Source organism: Carcharodon carcharias, chromosome 7 (assembly GCF_017639515.1).
Source record: "Carcharodon carcharias isolate sCarCar2 chromosome 7, sCarCar2.pri, whole genome shotgun sequence".
In the NCBI taxonomy this organism is placed as follows: Eukaryota; Metazoa; Chordata; class Chondrichthyes; order Lamniformes; family Lamnidae; genus Carcharodon; species Carcharodon carcharias.
Genome location: NC_054473.1, coordinates 9715460 through 9735020, shown reverse-complemented (window position 1 = coordinate 9735020; position 19561 = coordinate 9715460). Strand labels below are relative to the sequence as shown.

The 19561-nt window shown below is 43.5% G+C and overlaps 1 protein-coding gene across 1 annotated transcript in view; it reads right to left on the bottom strand.

The window, feature by feature from the left end:
* LOC121279738 (monoglyceride lipase-like) overlaps positions 1 to 19561 on the bottom strand; it is a 67025-nt gene continuing 47464 nt past the window's right edge. The window contains exons 7-9 of the mRNA XM_041190999.1: positions 5931 to 6146; positions 2462 to 2538; positions 1 to 265 (exon numbers count right to left, since the gene is read on the bottom strand). Of these exons, the coding sequence (XP_041046933.1) occupies positions 1 to 265; positions 2462 to 2538; positions 5931 to 6146 (558 nt within the window). The remainder of the gene's footprint in view (positions 266 to 2461; positions 2539 to 5930; positions 6147 to 19561) is intronic.

The window sequence follows — 19561 nt, the reverse complement described above, 5'->3', positions numbered from 1 at the left end:
TCAGTCCAGTGATTTCTCATTGATGTATTCTAGAGGGACTTCAACAGCACACCCTCTGGGAAGTATTGAAGTAGAACCAACAGCAACTTCTGGATCTCCGTGTTTAACATCACATGTGCAGACTCCAGGAGGTGCTGTCAGCTTCAAGGGAGTAATGATGGCAAACGCTGAGAGTTTCACTGTCCTTACAATTGCAAAATTCAGGCTTTTTTTCTCTTTTGATGAATAGTTTTTGTCTTCTGTACTCCAGGTCTGCACTTTAAACCTACGCAAAAATCAGTCTTTAATGTGTGGATATATATCTCCTGTTAAGAAAAGCTTACTGTGTCTATTTGACCTGGTACACCTATAATGTAGTATTTACTTGGCTTGGGTGATTGGCATGAGCCCATAGCTTCAGACCACTTGGTAAGAGTCCTACCAACTTGAGTCACACCGGCATTTTAAATGTTGAGGAGAATAGGAACCAAAGTAAAAACTATTCACCTCCTCCAGTTGCAGGATAGTGGTTATGCTACCGGACTAGACTAATGACCGGTGAGAGGTGAGCTCAAATCCTACCACAGGGATTAGGGAATTTGAATTCAGCTAATTAAGGAAATTTGGAATGAATCAATAATGGTGACTGTGCACTATTGGGTTTTTTTTGTAAAAAAACCTATCTGCTTCAATAGTGCCCTTTAGGGAAGAAAATTCGCTGGCCCACACGTGACGCTAGATGCCCTGAAAAAACCAAATATAAGAACAAAAAATGCTGGGAACCCTCAGCAGGTTTGGCAGCATCTGTCAATGTTGGCCTTACCAACAGTGTGCACGTTTTATGAGTGAATTTTTAAAAAAGCCCTACCCACAACAATATACAGACACTGATGTAGAGGACTCAGTTCATTGTAAATGTGAAATAAATCAGATTTATTAGTCCACTTGTGTTTGTTTAATGGTTGTGGATCAGCGTAGTACAGTAGACAGCTTTGCAGTATATACAATGCCAGTATGAGAAATGCTTTAAATTGTTGATTAAAACATAGTTCTTATTGAGTCATTAAAATTATTTGCCATTACACTACAATACCAATTGGTAAATAAAGCAATTTCTCTTTAATTTTTGTCATTTTACCTCCCCTCCCTTTCATTGCCTCCCTGTCTCAATACTGTCATCCTGGGGCCAATGCAATTGTCATCTTCAGGGCACTATCTCACAGTGACTGAATTATAGCTCCTTTCACTGATTAGGTGGGTTTGAAGGGGTTTTGGGAGCATATGACAGTCTGTCCCTTATCCCATGAATGCACCAACTCATCAACTCGACTGCTAGGCCTTCCTAGGAGAGGTTTCCCACCTTGGTGTTGTCAGATGCCAGTCAACCCTCCCTTCTCATCCAGTAGGTGCAATAGTCGAATTCGTCACACAGTTTAGCTAATAACTGGGAAGACTAGAGCAGCTGGAATACATTTTAGAGTGGAGAAGGTAAAGGGAGATTTTAATATTAAAAATTATGAAGCATTCCAGTGGCAGGCAGATCAGTAATCAAAGTAAACAGGTACTTGCAGGGGCCAGAAGCCCTTCCTTCTTTATTACAGTGATGATGAACGCACCTTAGGTGAATTATAGATGTGTGATGGCACAAGTCAAATCAGTACCTCTCATGTAAGTTCGATGCTCAATTTTAAAGATATAAAAGTGTTTAGGGAATCATGTGTGTGAGAAGAAGGGCCAACAATTTTCTCAGTTTTATTATGAGGATTTTGGAAGCTTTATTAGTGTCTTTGGCAATGCATTTCATGATTCTGTCTGCATTTCCATGTAAATGGTAAACCAGTGGCTTTGTCTACAGTGTACTTAACGGAGAGCAAGGGAGCTCTGCGATCTCACAGCGAGAGGGTGATATACTCCTACGGCAGCTTGGCTGACAAGAGGCTAGCATGTCGGGGTTGTGGGTCAAAGACGTGACCATTGCTCAGAGTTGAACCTACTCTAGCCCTTTATTGCACCCCCAACCCACCCACTGCACATTGTAGCCTGTAATTTTAACCCTGAAGGGCCCTATGACAATGATGCTAGCCCTTGGCTCGGGGTGGGAAGCGATGGTGAGCTACAGACTGGGATTGAGGAATGTTGATTGCAATTCAGAAACAGCGGGTGCACAAAGAGGGAACTCAATCTAGTCACGGCTTTCAATGGTTGTACCTAATCTTGAGTTAATATTTTGATTGGAAAACAGTAGCTAAACAGATAATTGTTTTAACATAGTTCTCTTTTCTAAAAAAAAAGTGCTTTTTGTTTATTAATTAGACGGTTTGAATTTGGTTTTACCACCCCACCCCCCACCCTGCCCACCCCCTACCCCGCCCCCACCCCCAACACATACATCCCCAATATAAATTAAACTGGGTCCTTTGCAAACTTTCCATATTCAAACTTGACTCATTGTGCTATTGGAGGCAGCCTGTCATTGACCCACTTTCCAATCAATTGAAACACTTCCGCAGTGACTCTTGGCATTTCTCGATGGAGCTGGTGGTAACATTTATTGAAGATCTGAAATAAATTCAGAAAGAGGAGATGATGGTGACTAAATTGCATCGTTGAATGACTGGCATTGATACAGGTAAAGGAGTCAAATGGAAATCTGATTGGAAAGAAGAGCAGAATTTCTTCAAGGTCAACTTTCCTGGAAGAGAAGGGTCAGCGAATTAAACACTAAAACAATAGCAAAATACCGTGGATAATGGAAATCTGTTCTGATGGAAGGTCATCAACCTGAAACATTAATTTTATTTCTCATTCCACAGATGCTGCCAGACCTGCTAAGTATTTCCAACATTTTCTGTCTTTATTTCAGATTTCGAGCATCTCCGGTATTTTGCTCTGGCATGAAAATAACTCATTATCTTCAGAAACATCCTATTGCGTATTTGCCAGCTTGTTGCATACTTTTATATATCTGATTTACCTCAGATCAATGTAAAGGGGGCATTAGTTCTAAGTCTACAACAGGTTTACTTACTGTGCTTTAAAATATCTCAACAATCATAGGATTTCTACACACATGTTCACAGCTTCAACTTCTCACCTTTATGGAAGCTTCTATTTATTTTAGCTCTCAGAGGCTACACCCAGACTTAATCAATGCAGCACAGTGAACATATATGAATCAACAGACTAATATAATTAAACAGAGATCAATGAAACCATTGAACCCTGCATATCCCATTGGGATTTCCCGAACAATTAGTTACTTTTGTTATGTTGGTAAAAGAAAGAACTAATTTGCATTTCTATGGCATCTTTCATTATCTCAGGATGTCCCGAAGTGCTTTACAGGCCAATGAAATACTTTTGTAGTGAAGGAATGTAGGGAGTGTGACTTCCGATTTGCAAGCTCCCAAAAACAACATGATAATGAGCTGTATTTTAGGTTTTGGTTAAGGGATAAATGTTGGCCAAGACACTGGGGAGAACTCACATGCTTTTCTTTGAAAAAGTGCCATGGGATCTTTTACATCCATCTGAGAGGACAGATGTGACCTGAGGATTACTGTCGAATCTGAAAGATGGCATCTGTGACAATGCAGATCTCCCTCTATCCTCCGCTGGTTTCCCAGTCAAGGTGATGTGCTCAGGTCTCCCAAGTTGAACTCAGAAGGATTGATTGTCAGCGAATATTTTAATAATAATTTTAAAATGTATGAGTAGGAGAATAAATATTTCATGTTTTTTATTCATTCCTGGGATGTGGGCATTGCTGGCTAGGCCAACATTTATTGCCCACCCCTAGTTGCCTTTGAGAAGGTGCTAGTGAGCCATTATCTTGAACTACTGCAGTCCATGTGGTGTAGATACCTCACAGTGTTGTTAGACAGGGAGTTCCAGTATTTTGACCCAATGACAGCAAAGGAACAGCGATATATTTCCAAGTCAAAATGGTGTGTGGCTTGGAGGGGAACTTCCAGGTGGTGGTGTTCCCATGTGTCTGCTACCCTTGTCCTTCTAGATGGTAGAGGTCGTGGGTTTGGGATGTGCTGTCTAAGGAACCTTGATGAGTTCCTGCAGTGCACCTTGTAGATCACACACACTGCCTAAACTGTGTGTTGATGGTAGAGGGAATGAATGTTTGTGGATGGGGTGCCAATCAAGTGGGCTGCTTTGTCCCGGATGGTGTCAAGCTTCTTCAGTGTTGTGGGGATTGCACTCATCCAGGCAAGTGGAGAGTATTCCATCACTCCTGACTTGTGCCTTGTAGATGGTGGACAGGCTCTGGGGAGTCAGGAGGTGAGTCACTCGCAGTAGGATTCCAAGCCTTTGACCTGCTCTTGTAGCCACAGTAATTATATGGCTATTCCAGTTCAGTTTCTGGTCAATGGTAACCCCCCACCACTCCCCACCCCCCAACGACTTTGATAGTGGGGGATTCAGTGATGGTAATGTAATTGAACATCAAGGGGTGATGGTTGGATTCTCTCTTGTTGGAGATGGTCATTGCCTGGCACTTGTGTGGCACAAATGTTACTTCCCACTAGTCAGCCCAAGCCTGGATATTCTCCAGGTCTTGCTGCATTTGGACATGGACTGCTTCAGTATCTGAGTCATCCTGAATGATGCTGATCATTGTGCAATCATCAGTGAACATCTTCACTTCTGACCTTATGATGGAAGGAAGATCATTGATGAAGCAGCTGAAAATGGTTGGGCCGAGGACACTACCCTGAGGAACTCCTGCTGTGATGCCCTGGAGCTGAGATGATTGACCTCCAACAGCTACAACCATCTTCCTTTGTGCTCAGTATGACTCCAACCAGTGGAGAGTTTTCCCCCTGATTCCAATTGACTCTAGTTTTGCTAGGGCTTCTTGATGCCACACTCGGTCAAATGTGGTCTTATTGCCAAGGTCACTCTCACCTCACCTCATGCAGTAAGAATTCTGTAAGAAGGTTTATTAGTTTAATCATATTCATTGCATCAGGATCATAGGAGTGTTATTAGACAAAATTTGTCGCCAAACCAAATAAGGAGATATTTGGACAGGTGACTAAAAGATTGGTCAATGAGGTTGGTTTCAAGAAATGAATTCAAATAAGAAAGAGAGCTAGAGAGGTTTAGGTAGGAAATTTCAGAGCTTGACTCCTGGGCAGCTGAAGGTACAGATAATGGAGTGACAAAAATTGAGGATGTTTAAGTGGCAGGAATTGGAGGAGTGCAGAGATCTTGAAGGATTGTGGGCCTGAAGGTGACTACAGAGATAGGAAGGGGCGAGGCCATGGATGGATTTGAAAACAAGGATGACAATTTTAAAATCAAAGCTTTGCCAGTTGAGGAGCCAATGTAGCTTAGCAGGTACAAGGGGATGGATGATTGTTGAAGTGAGATCATGCACGATATGTATCATTGCCTTTTATACAGTTCCTTGAGAGCAGCTGAACTAAGAACCAAAAACTGAAGGACAAATCAGGCGTGGGTATTATTTCTGGGAGAAATTCTAAGAGGCTTTCATCACAGAATTCACAGAGAGTCACAGAATTGTTACAGCTCAGAAGGAGGCCATTTAGCCCATTGTGTCTGTACCAGCTCGCCAAATGAGCAACTCACCTAATGCCATTTCCCCGCCTTCTCTCCATAACCCTGCACGTTCTTCCTTCACGTTCAAACTTTGACAGGGAATGGGATGGATTCGACATTCACTTTACAAGTGAACAGTGTCGGCGTGAGGACTGTGGGTCGCTGCAGGTGAGAGAAGGAGGGATGTGGGGTTGCACTGGTGTCAGTAATCAATAGCAGGCCCTGAGACTGACCGGCACGGGGTTACTAACACAATCCACAGACTGGGCATATGTCATGCCAACCATCATGTATAAGGGTCTCATGGTGGTAGACTTTTGGACTATAAGGAAGATCCCAGGTCAACCTGAATACCCAGGGAAGAAAAGCCTCACCTTCAATGTCTTGTCCGAGCTGGCTGCCTTCTTGTACAGGAGGAAGGAGCCCCTGATGTCACACAGTTTATCTGCATCACCATGTAAAATCAGCATTGCCCAAGTGATGGTGGGCAAAACCTTCTCGAGTTTGGCCACCGCTTGTAACACCAAAACAGTGAATTTCATCCTGTAAGGTCCATGATAGTTGAGAGGATCATTTTCATAGCTCCTCACCTGCAAAGAACAAAACATGTCACATCACACATTGGGACCTCAACAGAGGAACAATAGAACTTAACATCCATCCGAATCATGTGAAACCAAAACAGGGAGAGGAATTGTTTGAACTGTTTTGAAATTGAGAAACTTTGGCAGAGGCACTCTAGTGGAAGGGAAGATAAATGAAGGCAAAGTCAATGGCCAAGCTTGAGATTTGACTGGGACCAAAATTGAGTTAAGCAGGAGAGTCATCTAGACCAGCAGGTTGAATAGGAAGATGTTACAAATGCCAGAGTTGAGAGCTAAGGTCAGGAACTTCAAATCCCCACAGTCCTCAGAGTTTCCATGTGTGTGTAGACCGGGAGTGGGCTGCACATCCACAGTTCGGCACTTTTTATGTTCTTTGGGTCCAGCTCACCTGTGCATGAAGAAAATACATGTGAAAACCTGGGTCATGTGACTGGGAGCAGAGCGTCATTGAAGATAAGTATCCCCTGCAGGAGGCAGGGAGAGTGGACATGGGGAGGTCCCAAAGGAAGTGTCCCAGACAGTGGACAAGGACAGGAAGAGGCCCCAGTTCAGTTAAAAAGAGAAAGTAAGAGGCTTCAAACAGGAAAAGAGCAGCGGTTAGCAAACTTTAAATGAAGAGGGCCCAGGACAAGCCCTGGCAATCAAAGAGGACTTGGGGGAGCTTTGAAGATCCAAGAAGGCAGCAGAATGTTGGTGGCTCCATGCTGAGGGTCATTGGAGCGAAGGTACCCATTGTGGCAGTAGCGTTCTGCTTGGTGCGGCCGAAGACCTGAAGTTGTGCTGGTGAATTGGTGCTTGAGTGCATACTCGGGAATCCAGGGGGACAAAACCTCCGGAGACAAGATTGAAAGCCTGAAAGGTGGACCGCTGTTGATGCCGGCCAATTTGGAGTGACTTTTGGAGAGAATTCCCAGGTTAAACCTTCAAAAGTAAAGACCGGAATCTGGAGAGAGAGGCAGTGTTTCAATGAGATTAGTTGACTCACAGTGTTACTGACATCCGGGTGGGTTGTTCAGAAATCCGTGGATTCTGCCTTGGTCACATTTGCCATTTAATTATGCAGCATGGTGTTTTTGACCACAGTTTGCCTGTTAATTCACATGTATTTCATATTAACCCTGAATGAAAAAGTATAAGATAGATACTGTAATTTGTGTCATCTTTCTGACCTTGTGTAGTAAAGTTTATTTTTATTTGTTCAAAACCTGTGGAATCTGTGGCTTTATTCACTGAGCAAGTGTCTTAAGTCTCAAGCTTTGTCTACTTTAAACAAAACATTGTTGGTCCCTAACCGGACAAAACCAAGAACATAGGAGCCTGGCTGAGGATCATAACGGGCATCAGGACTGAAACAAGTAAAACGTTGGTAATTGGACAGCCAGAGACTGATGTAGGGAGATATAGGCAAAACATTCCTATTTAGGAAGACAGAACAGAATGTGGAAGAGGGCGATTGGGGGTGGGGTGTGAGTGTCAGCAGATGGCATAGTGGTAATGTTACTAGACCTAGTAACCCAATAGTCCAACTTAATGCTCTGGGGGCATGAGTTCAAATCCCACCATGGCTGCTGGTGGAATTTGAATTCAACTGAATCCTAAAAAATGTTCAGGAGTTAAAGGAAAATCTCAGTAATGGTGACCATGAAACTGTTTGATTGTTATTTAAAAACCCTTTTGGTTCATTAATGCCCTTAAGGGAAGGTGATCTGTCATTCCTCCCTGGCCTAACCTACATGTGACTCCAGGCCCACAGCAATATGGTTGACTTTTAACTGCCCTCAGAAATGGCCCAGCAAGCCATTCAGTTGTACAAAGCTGCTGTAGAAAAGTGAATTAGGAATACAGCCGGACAGAAAACCCAGCATTGACCTAGGCATCAGAAATGACATGTCGGCCCTGTTGATGCTGCAAGCTCCTCCTTACTAAAACCTAGAGGCGTGTGCCAAAATTTGGAGAGCTGTCCCACAGAGTAGCCAAGCAACAGCCTGACATAGTCATACTTGCCAAATCATACCTTACAACCAATATTCCAACCTTCTCCATCAACATCCCTGGGTATGTCCTACCCACCAGCAGGACAGACCCAACAAAGGTGATAGAGCAGTGATATATGAGAAGGAGGGAGTTGCTCTGGGAGACCTTAACACTGACTCTAGATTTCATGAAGTTGCATGGCATCAGGTAAACCTCCTGCTGATTATCACCTACACCCATCTCTCCCTCATCTGAGGAATCAGTATTCCTCCATGTTGAACACCACTGTGAAGAAGCACTGAGGGTTTCAGTGGCACAGAATGTAATCTGGGTGGGGGACTTCAATGCACATCACCAAGAGTGACTCGGGAGCACCACGCCTGATCTGGCTAAGTCCTGAATGACATATCTGCCAAACTGAGCCTGCAGCAGATGCTAAGGAAACCAAAAAGAGGGAAAAAGCTACTTGACCTCACCCTCTCCAATCTATATATCTAGATACATCTGGTCATGACAGTATTGGTAAGAATGATCACCTCAGGGTCCTTATGGAGACAAACTGAGAATACTGTTAAGATCCCCGGAAAGACCGATAACTTTTAAAAGGAAATTTGAATTTCTAGTTAATAACTGAAAGAATGACACATTCAAGATTCCACGTTTTAAGATTTTTACTGTATCAAATGACTAAAAACACTAGCAACTAAACACCTTTTGCAAGCAACTTATACTTTAAATGGCAAAATGGTACATCTGCCTTTTATGCTTACCACCCATTGCACTCTCCATGGAATTATTGCCCTTATAGTAAATAGTCCACAGTTGCTCCCAACTTCCTATAGGTTCCCGTATCCCTGCCTCACAAAGAAATAACTTCAAGTGACCATCTCCAGGCACCTTCCTCAGTTTGCAGAGAGTTTCTTATATCCACTACCCACTTTAAAGCCTGTTCCGATCATTCTTCCTCCCACTGACCACGCAAGGACAAATCTCCCAAAATTCTTAGATGGCTGCAGGATGTGCCTCTTTCAACTAGAGACAGTCTCCCTCCTTTCCTGGATGTGGTAGCATGTAAAGCAAAGCAGCCTTTCTCTTGGCTGACCACACAGAACCTCTGCTATCTGTCTGTGATTTATTGATTTGTAGGGAAGCCTGTAACCTGATCTCAAAAATGGCTTCCTCTGCCCTCTTCCCCATGGCAATGTGAAACGCATTAACCTTGCATCCAGATAGAAATGCTAATCAGCTATCCTTGATCCTAGCTCGCTTACACCTTAGAAGTAAATGGACAGTTTACAGCACAATGTTTGCAACACTGTGCTTCAACAACTTTCTGGGACTTTGGGAGACCCGAAGGTTTTTTTAATTCTTTCATGGAAGTGTGTATCTCTGGCTCATCCCTAATTGCCCTTGAGAAGGTGGTGGTGAGCTGAATCTTTGAGCTGCTGCAGTCCATGTGGTGTAGGTACACTCTTAGTGCTGTTAGCGAGTTTCAGGATTTTGACCCAACGACAGTGAAGGAATGGTGAAATAGTTCTATATCAGGATGGTGTGTGGCTTGGAAGGGAATTTGCAGGTGGTGGTGTTCCCATGCACCTGCTGCCCTTTTCCTTCTAGGTGGTAGAGGTCACGATTTTGGAAGGTGTTGTCGAAGTAGCCTTGGTGAGTTGCAATCTACTGATGCCATTGTTTCCAAGCATAAATACCTTGCACTTTTTTCTCAGATTTCCTTGATCTAACAATCAACCCACCCAGGCTTACTGATAGCACGGCTGCTGCTGATGGGCTGAAGGGAAGGCACAAAAAGCTGGAGATTTAATGGAGAGTACAGGAGGGATCATTGGGGATATAAAAAAGATAAAGACATAAAGGGAGGAAAGGCCATGAAGTTATTTAAAGACAAGAACATTTTAAATTTGAAGCATTTTGAGCCTAGAAGCCAATGAGGTAAAGAGTGATGGATGAGTTGGATTTGGTGCAAGTTTTGAATAAGTTTAGGTTTAATGGAGGGTAGAGTATAGAGGTCATCAGGAAGAGATTTGGAATAGTCACATCTAGAGGCTTACTTTTCTACACTTTCCTGTTCCTTTAGTTTCTTGCTTGGAGCAGACACTGTGTGCCACGTTCACTGGGAAACACACAGCTGTGGAATTTAGCAGAAATTACCTCCTAACGAGCTCAATTGCCTTTAATGAATACTCCAAAGGCACAAAGGAAACTTTGGGCAACCCCGGACTTGGAAAACTCAAGATCAGTGTCACCTTTTCACTTCTTCCTGATGTAGCTCATCATCTCAGCACCGGTGGTCCAGTGGTGGTGTCCCGTGTGGCTTCCTTGAGCCTTCGGTCCTCATCCTGTATCCACCTTGTGGGGCTGTCTCCGATTTTATATCAGCAGTGGAGAGCTTAGATGAGCATCAGGAGGAAACGATGACATTTGAGTACAAAACTTTAATTTTCATTCACTGGATGTTGGTGTTGCTAGAAAGGTTGGCATTTATCACCCATCCCTAGTTGCCCAGAACACCTTGAAGGGATAAATATTGATGGTAGAAACAGAAACAATACAGACGATGCTGTGTTGATGGCTGAGAGTAAAGAACAGTTACAATCGATCATGAATGAAGTTAACAATCCTGGTAAAGAATTTAGAATGAATAAGAAGAACCATATAACGATTGTTAGTAAGAAGCCCACAAAATTAAAGACGACAACCTCAATTGATGGAACTAATGTAGTACAAGTGGACAGATTTATACACCTTGGCCAAATCATAATGGAAGATACTAAATGTGACACTGAAATTATTACAAGAATTGAAATAGCAGGAGGTGCTTTCAACAAAATTAGTTTGATTCTAATAACAAAGAGAATAAGCCTGCGTACAAGGAAGCATTTTTTCAAATGTTATGCCTGGTCAATAGTTCTCTAAACCTGTGAAACTTGGGACTATAGGCAGCCAAATGATCTACAGACTTGAAGCCTTCCAAATGTACACATACAGAAGGACGCTTAGGTTATCTTAGAAAGACAGAGGAAACAATGAGAATGTGTTAAGGAGAATAGAATGCAGAAGAGGCATAATAGACATCTTCAGGAGTCAAAATTCAACTTATTTTGGCCACCTGATAAGGTACAACAATATACACAGATCACTGCTTGAAGGCCACATCAGTACTAAAAGGAGTTGAGGAAAAGCAAGAGTTTCTTGGACAAGCAACATCAAGTAATGAGCAAACAGGAGCTAGCAGGAGGCAGTGAGGAAAACCATCGGCAGAAGCAATTGGCACAGCACCGCATCCAACCCTAGGCAAGGGGAAGAAACTTGAAAAAAGCAGTTATCTTTGAGAAGGTGGTGGTGAGCCACCTTCCTGAACCTCTGCAGTCCATGTGGTGTAGGCACATGTAGGGAGTGAGTTCCAGGATTTTGACTCATTGATGATAAAGGAAGGATGATAAACGTCCAATTGCGTGAATGTTGGAGGCGATGATGTTTCCTCGTACCTGCTTCCTTGTCCTTCTATGTGGAGGACGTTGTGAGTTTGGGAGGAGCTGTCGAGTGGAGCACCGATCGGCAACGGCAGCTGACAGAAAGCTGCTACTTTTGGATCCATTATTTTGGATGAAACTGTTTCATAGGGAGGGAAACTTAGGGAGAATGTGACACACGTGTCAAAGGACTAAAGGGGAACTTGAATGTCCATCCCCATTTGATATATTTCTCCAATGCTGCTCATGGCTGCTACGTAACAGGACATAAGAACATAGGAACATGAGAAGGCCCTTCAGCCCATCGAGCCTGCTCCACCATTGAATATAATCATGGTCGATTGAACACTTCAATGCTTTTTACCCACACTATCCCTATAACTCTTTTGTTATTGTTAATCAGAAATATATCAATCTCTACCTTAAACACACTCAGTGACTGAACTTCCACAACCCTCTGGGGTAGAGAATTACAAAGATTCACAACTCTCTGAGTAAAGAAATTTTACCTCCTCTCAGTTCTAAGTGGCTTCCCCATTATTTTGAAATTGTGTCTCCTGGCTCTAGACTCCCCAACCAGGGAAAACATCTTACCTGCATCTACCCTGTCTATTCCTTTAGGTATTTTGTAGCTTTCAATGAGATAAGAACATAAGAAATAGGAGCAGGAGTAGGCCATTCAGCCCCTCAAGCCTGTCCCACCATTCAATAAGTTGGTTGATCTGCCCCAGGCCTCTGATCTGCCCCAGATCACCTCCCATTCTTCAAAACTCTAGAACATACAGGCCCAGTTTCCCAATCTCTCTTCATAAGACAGTCATGCCATCCCGGGAACTAGTCTGATGAACCTTTGTTGCATTCCCTCTAAGGCAATAATATCCTTTCTGAGGTAAGGGGACCGAAACTGCACACAGCACTCCAGGTGCGGTCTAACCAAGCTTCTATACAACTGAAGCAAAGCTTCACTACTCCTGTACTCAAATCCTCTTGTGATAAAGGCTAACATTCCTTGGCCTTCCTAGTTGCCTGCTGCACTTGCATGTTAGCTTTCAGTGACTTATGGACAAGGACACCCAAATCCCTTTGTACATCTACACTTTCTAATCTCTTACCATTTAGGAAATACTCTGCACATCTGTTCCTTCTACCAAAGTTTTTCCACCTTATATTCCATCTGCCATGTTCTTGCCAATCACTAAGTCTGTCCAAATCCTCTTGTAGCCACTTTACATCTTCCTCACAACACACATTCCTGCCTAGCTTTGCATCATCCGTGAACCTGGAAATATTACATTTGGTCCTCACATTGAAATCATTGATATATATTGTGAACAGCTGGGGCGCAAGTACTGATCCTTGCAGTACCCCACTACTCTCTGTTTACTGCCTGTTAGCTAATCCTTAATCCAAGCCAGTAAATTGACTCCTATCCCATGTGCTTTTATTTTGCTAAACAACCTCCTGTGGGGGACTTCTTCAAAAACCTTCTGAAAATCCAAGTATACCACGTCCATCAACTCTCCTTTATCAATTTTGTTAGTAACATCCTCAAAAAACTTCAACAAATCCATCAAGCATGATTTCCCATTCACAAATCCATGCTGACTATGCCCATGATTATCCAAGTATCCAGGCAGCCGAGCTCTGGAAACGATGCTGCACTCAGTGGGTTAATGTTTGTCTTGTTTACAGAAATGAATGGAAAATTGTAGAGAATGTGTTGGGTCCAGTTTTGTTCAATAGCGCCAGCAGCCATCACATGATCAACATCTTCAGTAATAACCTTCCACTACTTGACCTTTGAACGTATTCCATCATGAAAGGCATCTCCTAGGAGACGGTGTATAATCATGTACTGTAGTTGTTAATCTCTCCTCCCGCCAACCCTCATCTCAACATCTATCCCTAGACCTTTTAACCCTCGAGGGAAAATTACACATCACAACAGAGAGCAGAATTTGGCTCTTGTTAAATGCATTCATCATTGAGAGTTATAGCAGCACAAACAATAAAGAATTATATTAATTGGCAGCATTTCTGAGAATTATATGCTGTTCAATGGGTACTTTAATAGTATTTGCTCTTTCAGCTGTTGCAATTGCTGCGTATTTTGAGTTTACAACTCTTAACAATCCAATTAGCAAACTGGAATACAACAACAACAGCGACATTTAGGCAGGACTCCTCACAAACAAAATAATTCCCAGGTGTTCAGCAAATGTGCGTCAGCCTAGATTTTGTGCTAAACTGGGCTTGAACCTATGGTCTCTGAGGTGGGTGTGATATCCATTAAGCCAGGCTAACCCCTGTGGGAACTTATATAGACTCTTATAGAGAATGGGGCAGTTTGATTGTGATGTAAGACATAGGCAATTGGGAGCCTACCTTCCTTCATATACCTACCTCGATTATGTTGTTCCGAGCAAGTGCTGGACAGAGACCAACATCTGGAGATTGCCCCTGGCTGGGTAAATTTGGGTTCTATTTCTTCGAGATTAAAATATCAGTTTTTAAAAGAATGAAATGAATTGACAGGAAGATAGAAAGCAGAGAGTAGGAGCTAAGGATAGCTATTCAGAGTGGCAGGAGGGTAGACTTGGAACTATATCACTGTTCTTTCACTGTCGCTGCATCAAAATCCTTTGCTAACTGTGGGCTAACCTACACCAGAAGGACTGCAGCGGTTCAACAAGGCAGCTCACCACCAGCTTCTCAAGGGCAACTAGGGATGGGCAACAAATGCTGGCCCAGCCAGTGATGTCCACATAAGAATATTGTAGCACTGGAGTGGGAGCAAAATACATTTAGAAGAATGATACAAGAAATGTGAGGCTATATCTATGAAGAAAGGATGAACAGGCCATCATTTTAAGATAGTGAAAGAAGACAATTAGAGAAGTCAGAAGAAACTTCTTTACCCAGAGAATAGTGAGAAAGCAGAACTCACTACCCCGTGGAGTGGGGGAGGAAAATACTATAGATATGGATTGTCCAACATACAACTCAGAGGCCACAGTCAAGCCCACCAACTGACATGGTGATTCCTTTAAAAAATGGAAGATACCATGATGTTATCTTAAAGTTTGAATTTCTCCAAGGGTTTATGGATTTTCCAGCCAGTTTCCTAGACACCAATATTTAAAAGTGGAGTTGATGTGGAGGCTGGGTCTGTGCTGCTGGGACTGGGTTAGTGACCGGGACAAGGATTGGGAACTGGGAGTCCGGAAAATGGCCACCACCCTGAAGAAAGCGGTTAGTGAAAGAGGGACAGGGAGGGGAGGGACAGGAAAGAAGAGGGAGGGAGGGAAGGGGGAGGAGAGGAGAGGGAGAGAGAGAAAGATGGGGGAGGAGGGAGAGAAAGAGATGGGAGAGGGAGAGAGAGAGAGACAGGGGAGATGGAGACAGGGAAAGAGCGACGGGGGAGAGGGAGAGCGAGATGGGGATACAATATGGGGAAGAGGGAGAGAAAGAAGGGGAAGTGAGAAAGAGAGATGGGGAGAGGAAGGAAGCAAGAAAGAGACTGGGAAGAGGGAAAGAGAGAGAGATGGGGAAAAAAGATGGGGAAAGGGGAGAGAAAGACGGAGGAGTGATAGAGAGAGATCGGGGAGAGGAAGCGAGAGAGAAACTGGGGATGGGGGAGAGAGAGAGGGAGTGATGGGGAGAGGGGGAGAGAGCAATGGAGGAGGGAGAGAGATGGGGAGGGGAAGAAAGAGATGGGAAGGGAGGGAGAGAGTGAGACGGGGGAGAGAGAGAGAGGCGGGGGAGAGGCAGAGAGAGAGAGATCGATGGTGGGGGGGAAGGAGAGAAGAGGAGAGAGGGAGAGAGAGACAGGAAGATGGAGGGATAAAGTGATGAGTGGAGAGGAGAGTGAGCAACAGGGGAAGAGGAAGGGAGAGAGAGAGAGAGACAAGGAGAGGGAGAGAGGGAGATGGGGAGATGGAGAGGGAGGGGCACTGAGAGAGGGGGCGGGGGCAGAGAGGTGGTGAAGAGAGAGAAAGGGACAAAGAGAATTGGGGCAGGGAGAGAGGGCACTGAGAGAGGGGCAGAGATAGAGGACAGTGGAATGGAGAGGATGGGGTAGAGAGAAGGGGAGCAGAGAGAGGAGGGCAGAGAGGGCATAGTAATTATGGTTTTATTTAGTTGGTAATGTATCTTTAAGAATGATACACGTTAGGAAAGGTACATGATCTATATTAGCCAATAGGAGGGTAGCTCGGGCTACCTCAGCAGACAGTGTAAAGATAGAGTTGGAGTGGAAAGCACGTGTGTAGTTGCTGCTGCGTATATTGTAAATAAACTTAATGTTTCCACTTAAGAAGCATCTGCAGTTCAACTCTATCACTAATAGTACAACTTGGCCACCCAACAACAAATTGGCGATGAGGATAAAACAGGACTGAACAGAAGAAATCAAGTTAGAAAGAAATCGGCACTGTACCTCACCCAGTGATTGTAAGTAGCGAGCTCTGTTAGAATTGAAGAAGTTATCCCCCCTCAAAATGCCACAATTTGGGAGAATTGATCTTTTTGAACCAGCCATAGATGACTGGTCTCAATACATAGAATGCATCACGTTCATTTTTCAAGGGAATAAGATTAGAGGGGAAAAGAAGAGGCGAGCGATCCTCTTGAGTGTTTGTGGGAGCAAAACCCACAGCCTGATTCAAAGTTTGATGGCAACCAGTGCCCCAGATTCGAAGAATTTCAATGAATTGGTGAACCTCGTTAAGGGTCATTTTCAACCCAAGCCTTCAGTCACGATGCAGAGGTTCAGGTTTAATTTGCAAGTAGAGCCCTGCGTGAGATAATTGCATGCTACGTGGCAAATTTGAAGCAGCTAACGGAACATTGTGAGTTCGGTATGACCCTAAACAACATGCTTAGAGATTGTTTAGTGAGGACGCTATTCAGAAAAGATTATTGTCCAAAGTGAACGTGGATTTCAAGAAGGCGCTAGAGATAGCGCTGGTCATGGAGAGCACAGTAAGAGATTCAAAAGCCATACAGGGTGCGCAAAATAGCGCCATCCTCCACATCGGGTGGGAAACCCCAGCCAAAAGAGGCACAAAAAAGCGAAACTCTGCCGAGAAGCAGGAAACAGCACCCACAAGCCAAAAAATAAAGGAAAATAACTTTGCAGCGAGATCGAAGAATAATTTTGATAGAAATGGAAACAATCAATCTTTTAGCAATTGGTAGTTTAAAAAAATCAAATGCTACTATTGTCACAAATGTTGACATATGATGAAGCAGTGCAAGGAAAGATTCAAGCTTATAAAGAATGCAAGAAACCCAATGAAATCTACAATGTAGAAGAGCCTGAAATAGCAAATTCTGACATTTACTCGTTATTTAATCTGAAAGTTGGAAAGACAGAACCAATATTTGTCACAGTGAAAGTAAATGGCAAACCTGTTAAAATGGAAATAGACAGGGGAGTTTCCACAATAGCGATTGGGGAACGTACCTTAAGATATTTGAATAATGGTGAACATCAATTAAGTTTAGGAGAAACAACCCCCAAGCTAAAAACATATACGGCTGAAAACATTCAAGGAAAAGGCAGAGTATCTGCCCATTATGGAAGCCAATCGGTAAAGCTATCAGTGTTGGCGTTGACAGGCAGAAGACCAAACCTTCTAGGGGGAAATTGGCTAAAGGAAATCAGGCTTGATTCGCCATTGGGATTCCAAAAGGAAGCTGGAAGTGTTCCTGTTTTGGAAATGGAGTGTGTAAAGACACAACAACAATGCAGTCTGTCTTAAGCCAAAATCTGGAAGATCAGCAGAAGAAACTCAAGGAGACTCTGCTTGATGACAGAGTTCGAAACGTGGTGAGCAATCTTCACAGGGAAAAAGGAAACCTGCTGAAAGACCTTCACACGACAAGATTCCCTCAGGTCAAAGTTTGCACCTCTGAAAAAGTATGAAGAGAAACAGAAAGAATTCAGCACTTCTCTGAATGAACTGAAGGATGGGTTGGCAGAGAAGTCACAACAATGTTCAATTTTCCAGGAGGCAGCAAACAAATAAGAAAGAGATGGAGGAGCTGAAGAATCAGCTACATGAAGCCAAAGAGGCTTAGGAAGCAAAAGTTGCAGAATTTTCCAAGAAATAAACAGATAATGATAAGTTTTGGGAGAATCAGCCACTGAGCTTAGACAATTGGAGCTGGCGTCTGAGAGAAGTCTGGCCAATAGTGAAGTCGAAAAGGAGGCCGAGATTAAAGTCTGTGCTAGAAAGAAGACACAGAAATACTAATAGGTCTTTAATTCTGGCAGCATACAATTACACTTTCATACATAGGCCTGGCAATCAAATTGCAAATGCCGAAGCTCTGAGTCGTTTGCCTTGACAAGAAAATGATGAGCACACCCCAGTTCTACTGGAACTTGATTTACTGTTAAATTTCTTAGATTTGTTGCTGGTATGTGCCCGACAGATAGCAGACCGGATAAGTCGGGACCCAGTCCTATCTCAAATACGAGAACAAGTGCTGCATGGTTGGTCACAGGAGCTTGTATCTGATGGAATGAAACCGTACTTCAACAGAAGACATGAAATAACCAGCCAGGATAGCATCTTATTGTGGGGAGCACGAGTGATAGTTCCTCCAAAATGGAAGGGATCCACTTTTAGTTGGACTACACAGTGCCCATGCTGGAATTTCCTGAATGAAGACCATACCACACAGCAACCAATGGTGGCCTGGGACTGAAGGTGAAATAGAGAATTTAGTAAAGCACTGTGTGCAACGTCAGCAACTGCAAAGTTTCCAGTGACAGCTCCGTTACACCCATGGGAGTGGCCAGATAGACCCTGGGTGTGGTTACACATTGACTACGTTGGACCTTTCCTGGGAACAATGTTTCTGCTCATTGTCGATGCCCATTCAAAATGGTTGGACGTATATGAGGTGATGTCACCAACGCCGGCCGCTACAATTGAGAAACTACATCAGAGTTTTGCCATTCATGGACTACCAGAAGTAGTCATTTCTGATAATGGCACGGCATTTACGAATGCTGAGTTTCAACGGTTTATCAGCCTCAATGGTACCACTGATGTAAAAACTACACCGTACCACCCTTCCTCAAACAGACTGGCTGAAAGGGCAGTTCAAACGTTCAAGACAGGCATGAAAATGCTAACTGGTGATTCCTTGGCAACCAAGCTAGCACGCTTTCTTTTTCATTACAGGACTACCCCTCACACAACAACAGGTGTCACACCTGCGGAGTTATTGTTGAAAGGCTGTCTCAGGACGAGATTGAGCCTAATAATGCCGAATTTAGAGGGGAAGATGGAAAGGAGTCAGGGAAGCCAGAAAACTAGACACCACTGGCATGGTCATGAGAGGCAATTTACTGTGGGAGAGCCAGTATGCCTGAAAAACTTTGGCGAAGGACCAAAGTGATTACCGGGTGAAATAAGTGTGGTGACTGGACCTCTGTCTTACCACGTGGAGGTGGAAGGCTGGATCATCCATAAACATGTGGACCATTTAAAGGAAGAGAGAGACAAATTACCAAGATTTGGTTTCACCAGTGACCATGACCGGGTCTGAGTTTCCTGTTGAGGATACTCAACCCAGGACTGACATGTCTTATGTTCCTGTAAGAGTTGAGGATACAGAACTGTGAATTCCCACTGAAGCACCTGATGCTCAGGCAACTCTGGAAAAGGAGGTTCCTGATAAAGAATCTGAGGTCGTGGAGCTGAGACGTTCCACATGTACCAGGAAACCACCGGAAAGACTGAACTTGTAAATTCTTACCCAGTGTAAATATTATGTTGTCTTGAAAAATATTTACTTGTAAATATATTATGTATAGCCGAGTTAAAGGGGGAATGAATGTAGTAATTATGGTTTTATTTAGTGTGTAATGTACCTTTAAGAATAATGCTTGTTAGGAAAGATCACATGATCTGTAGTAAC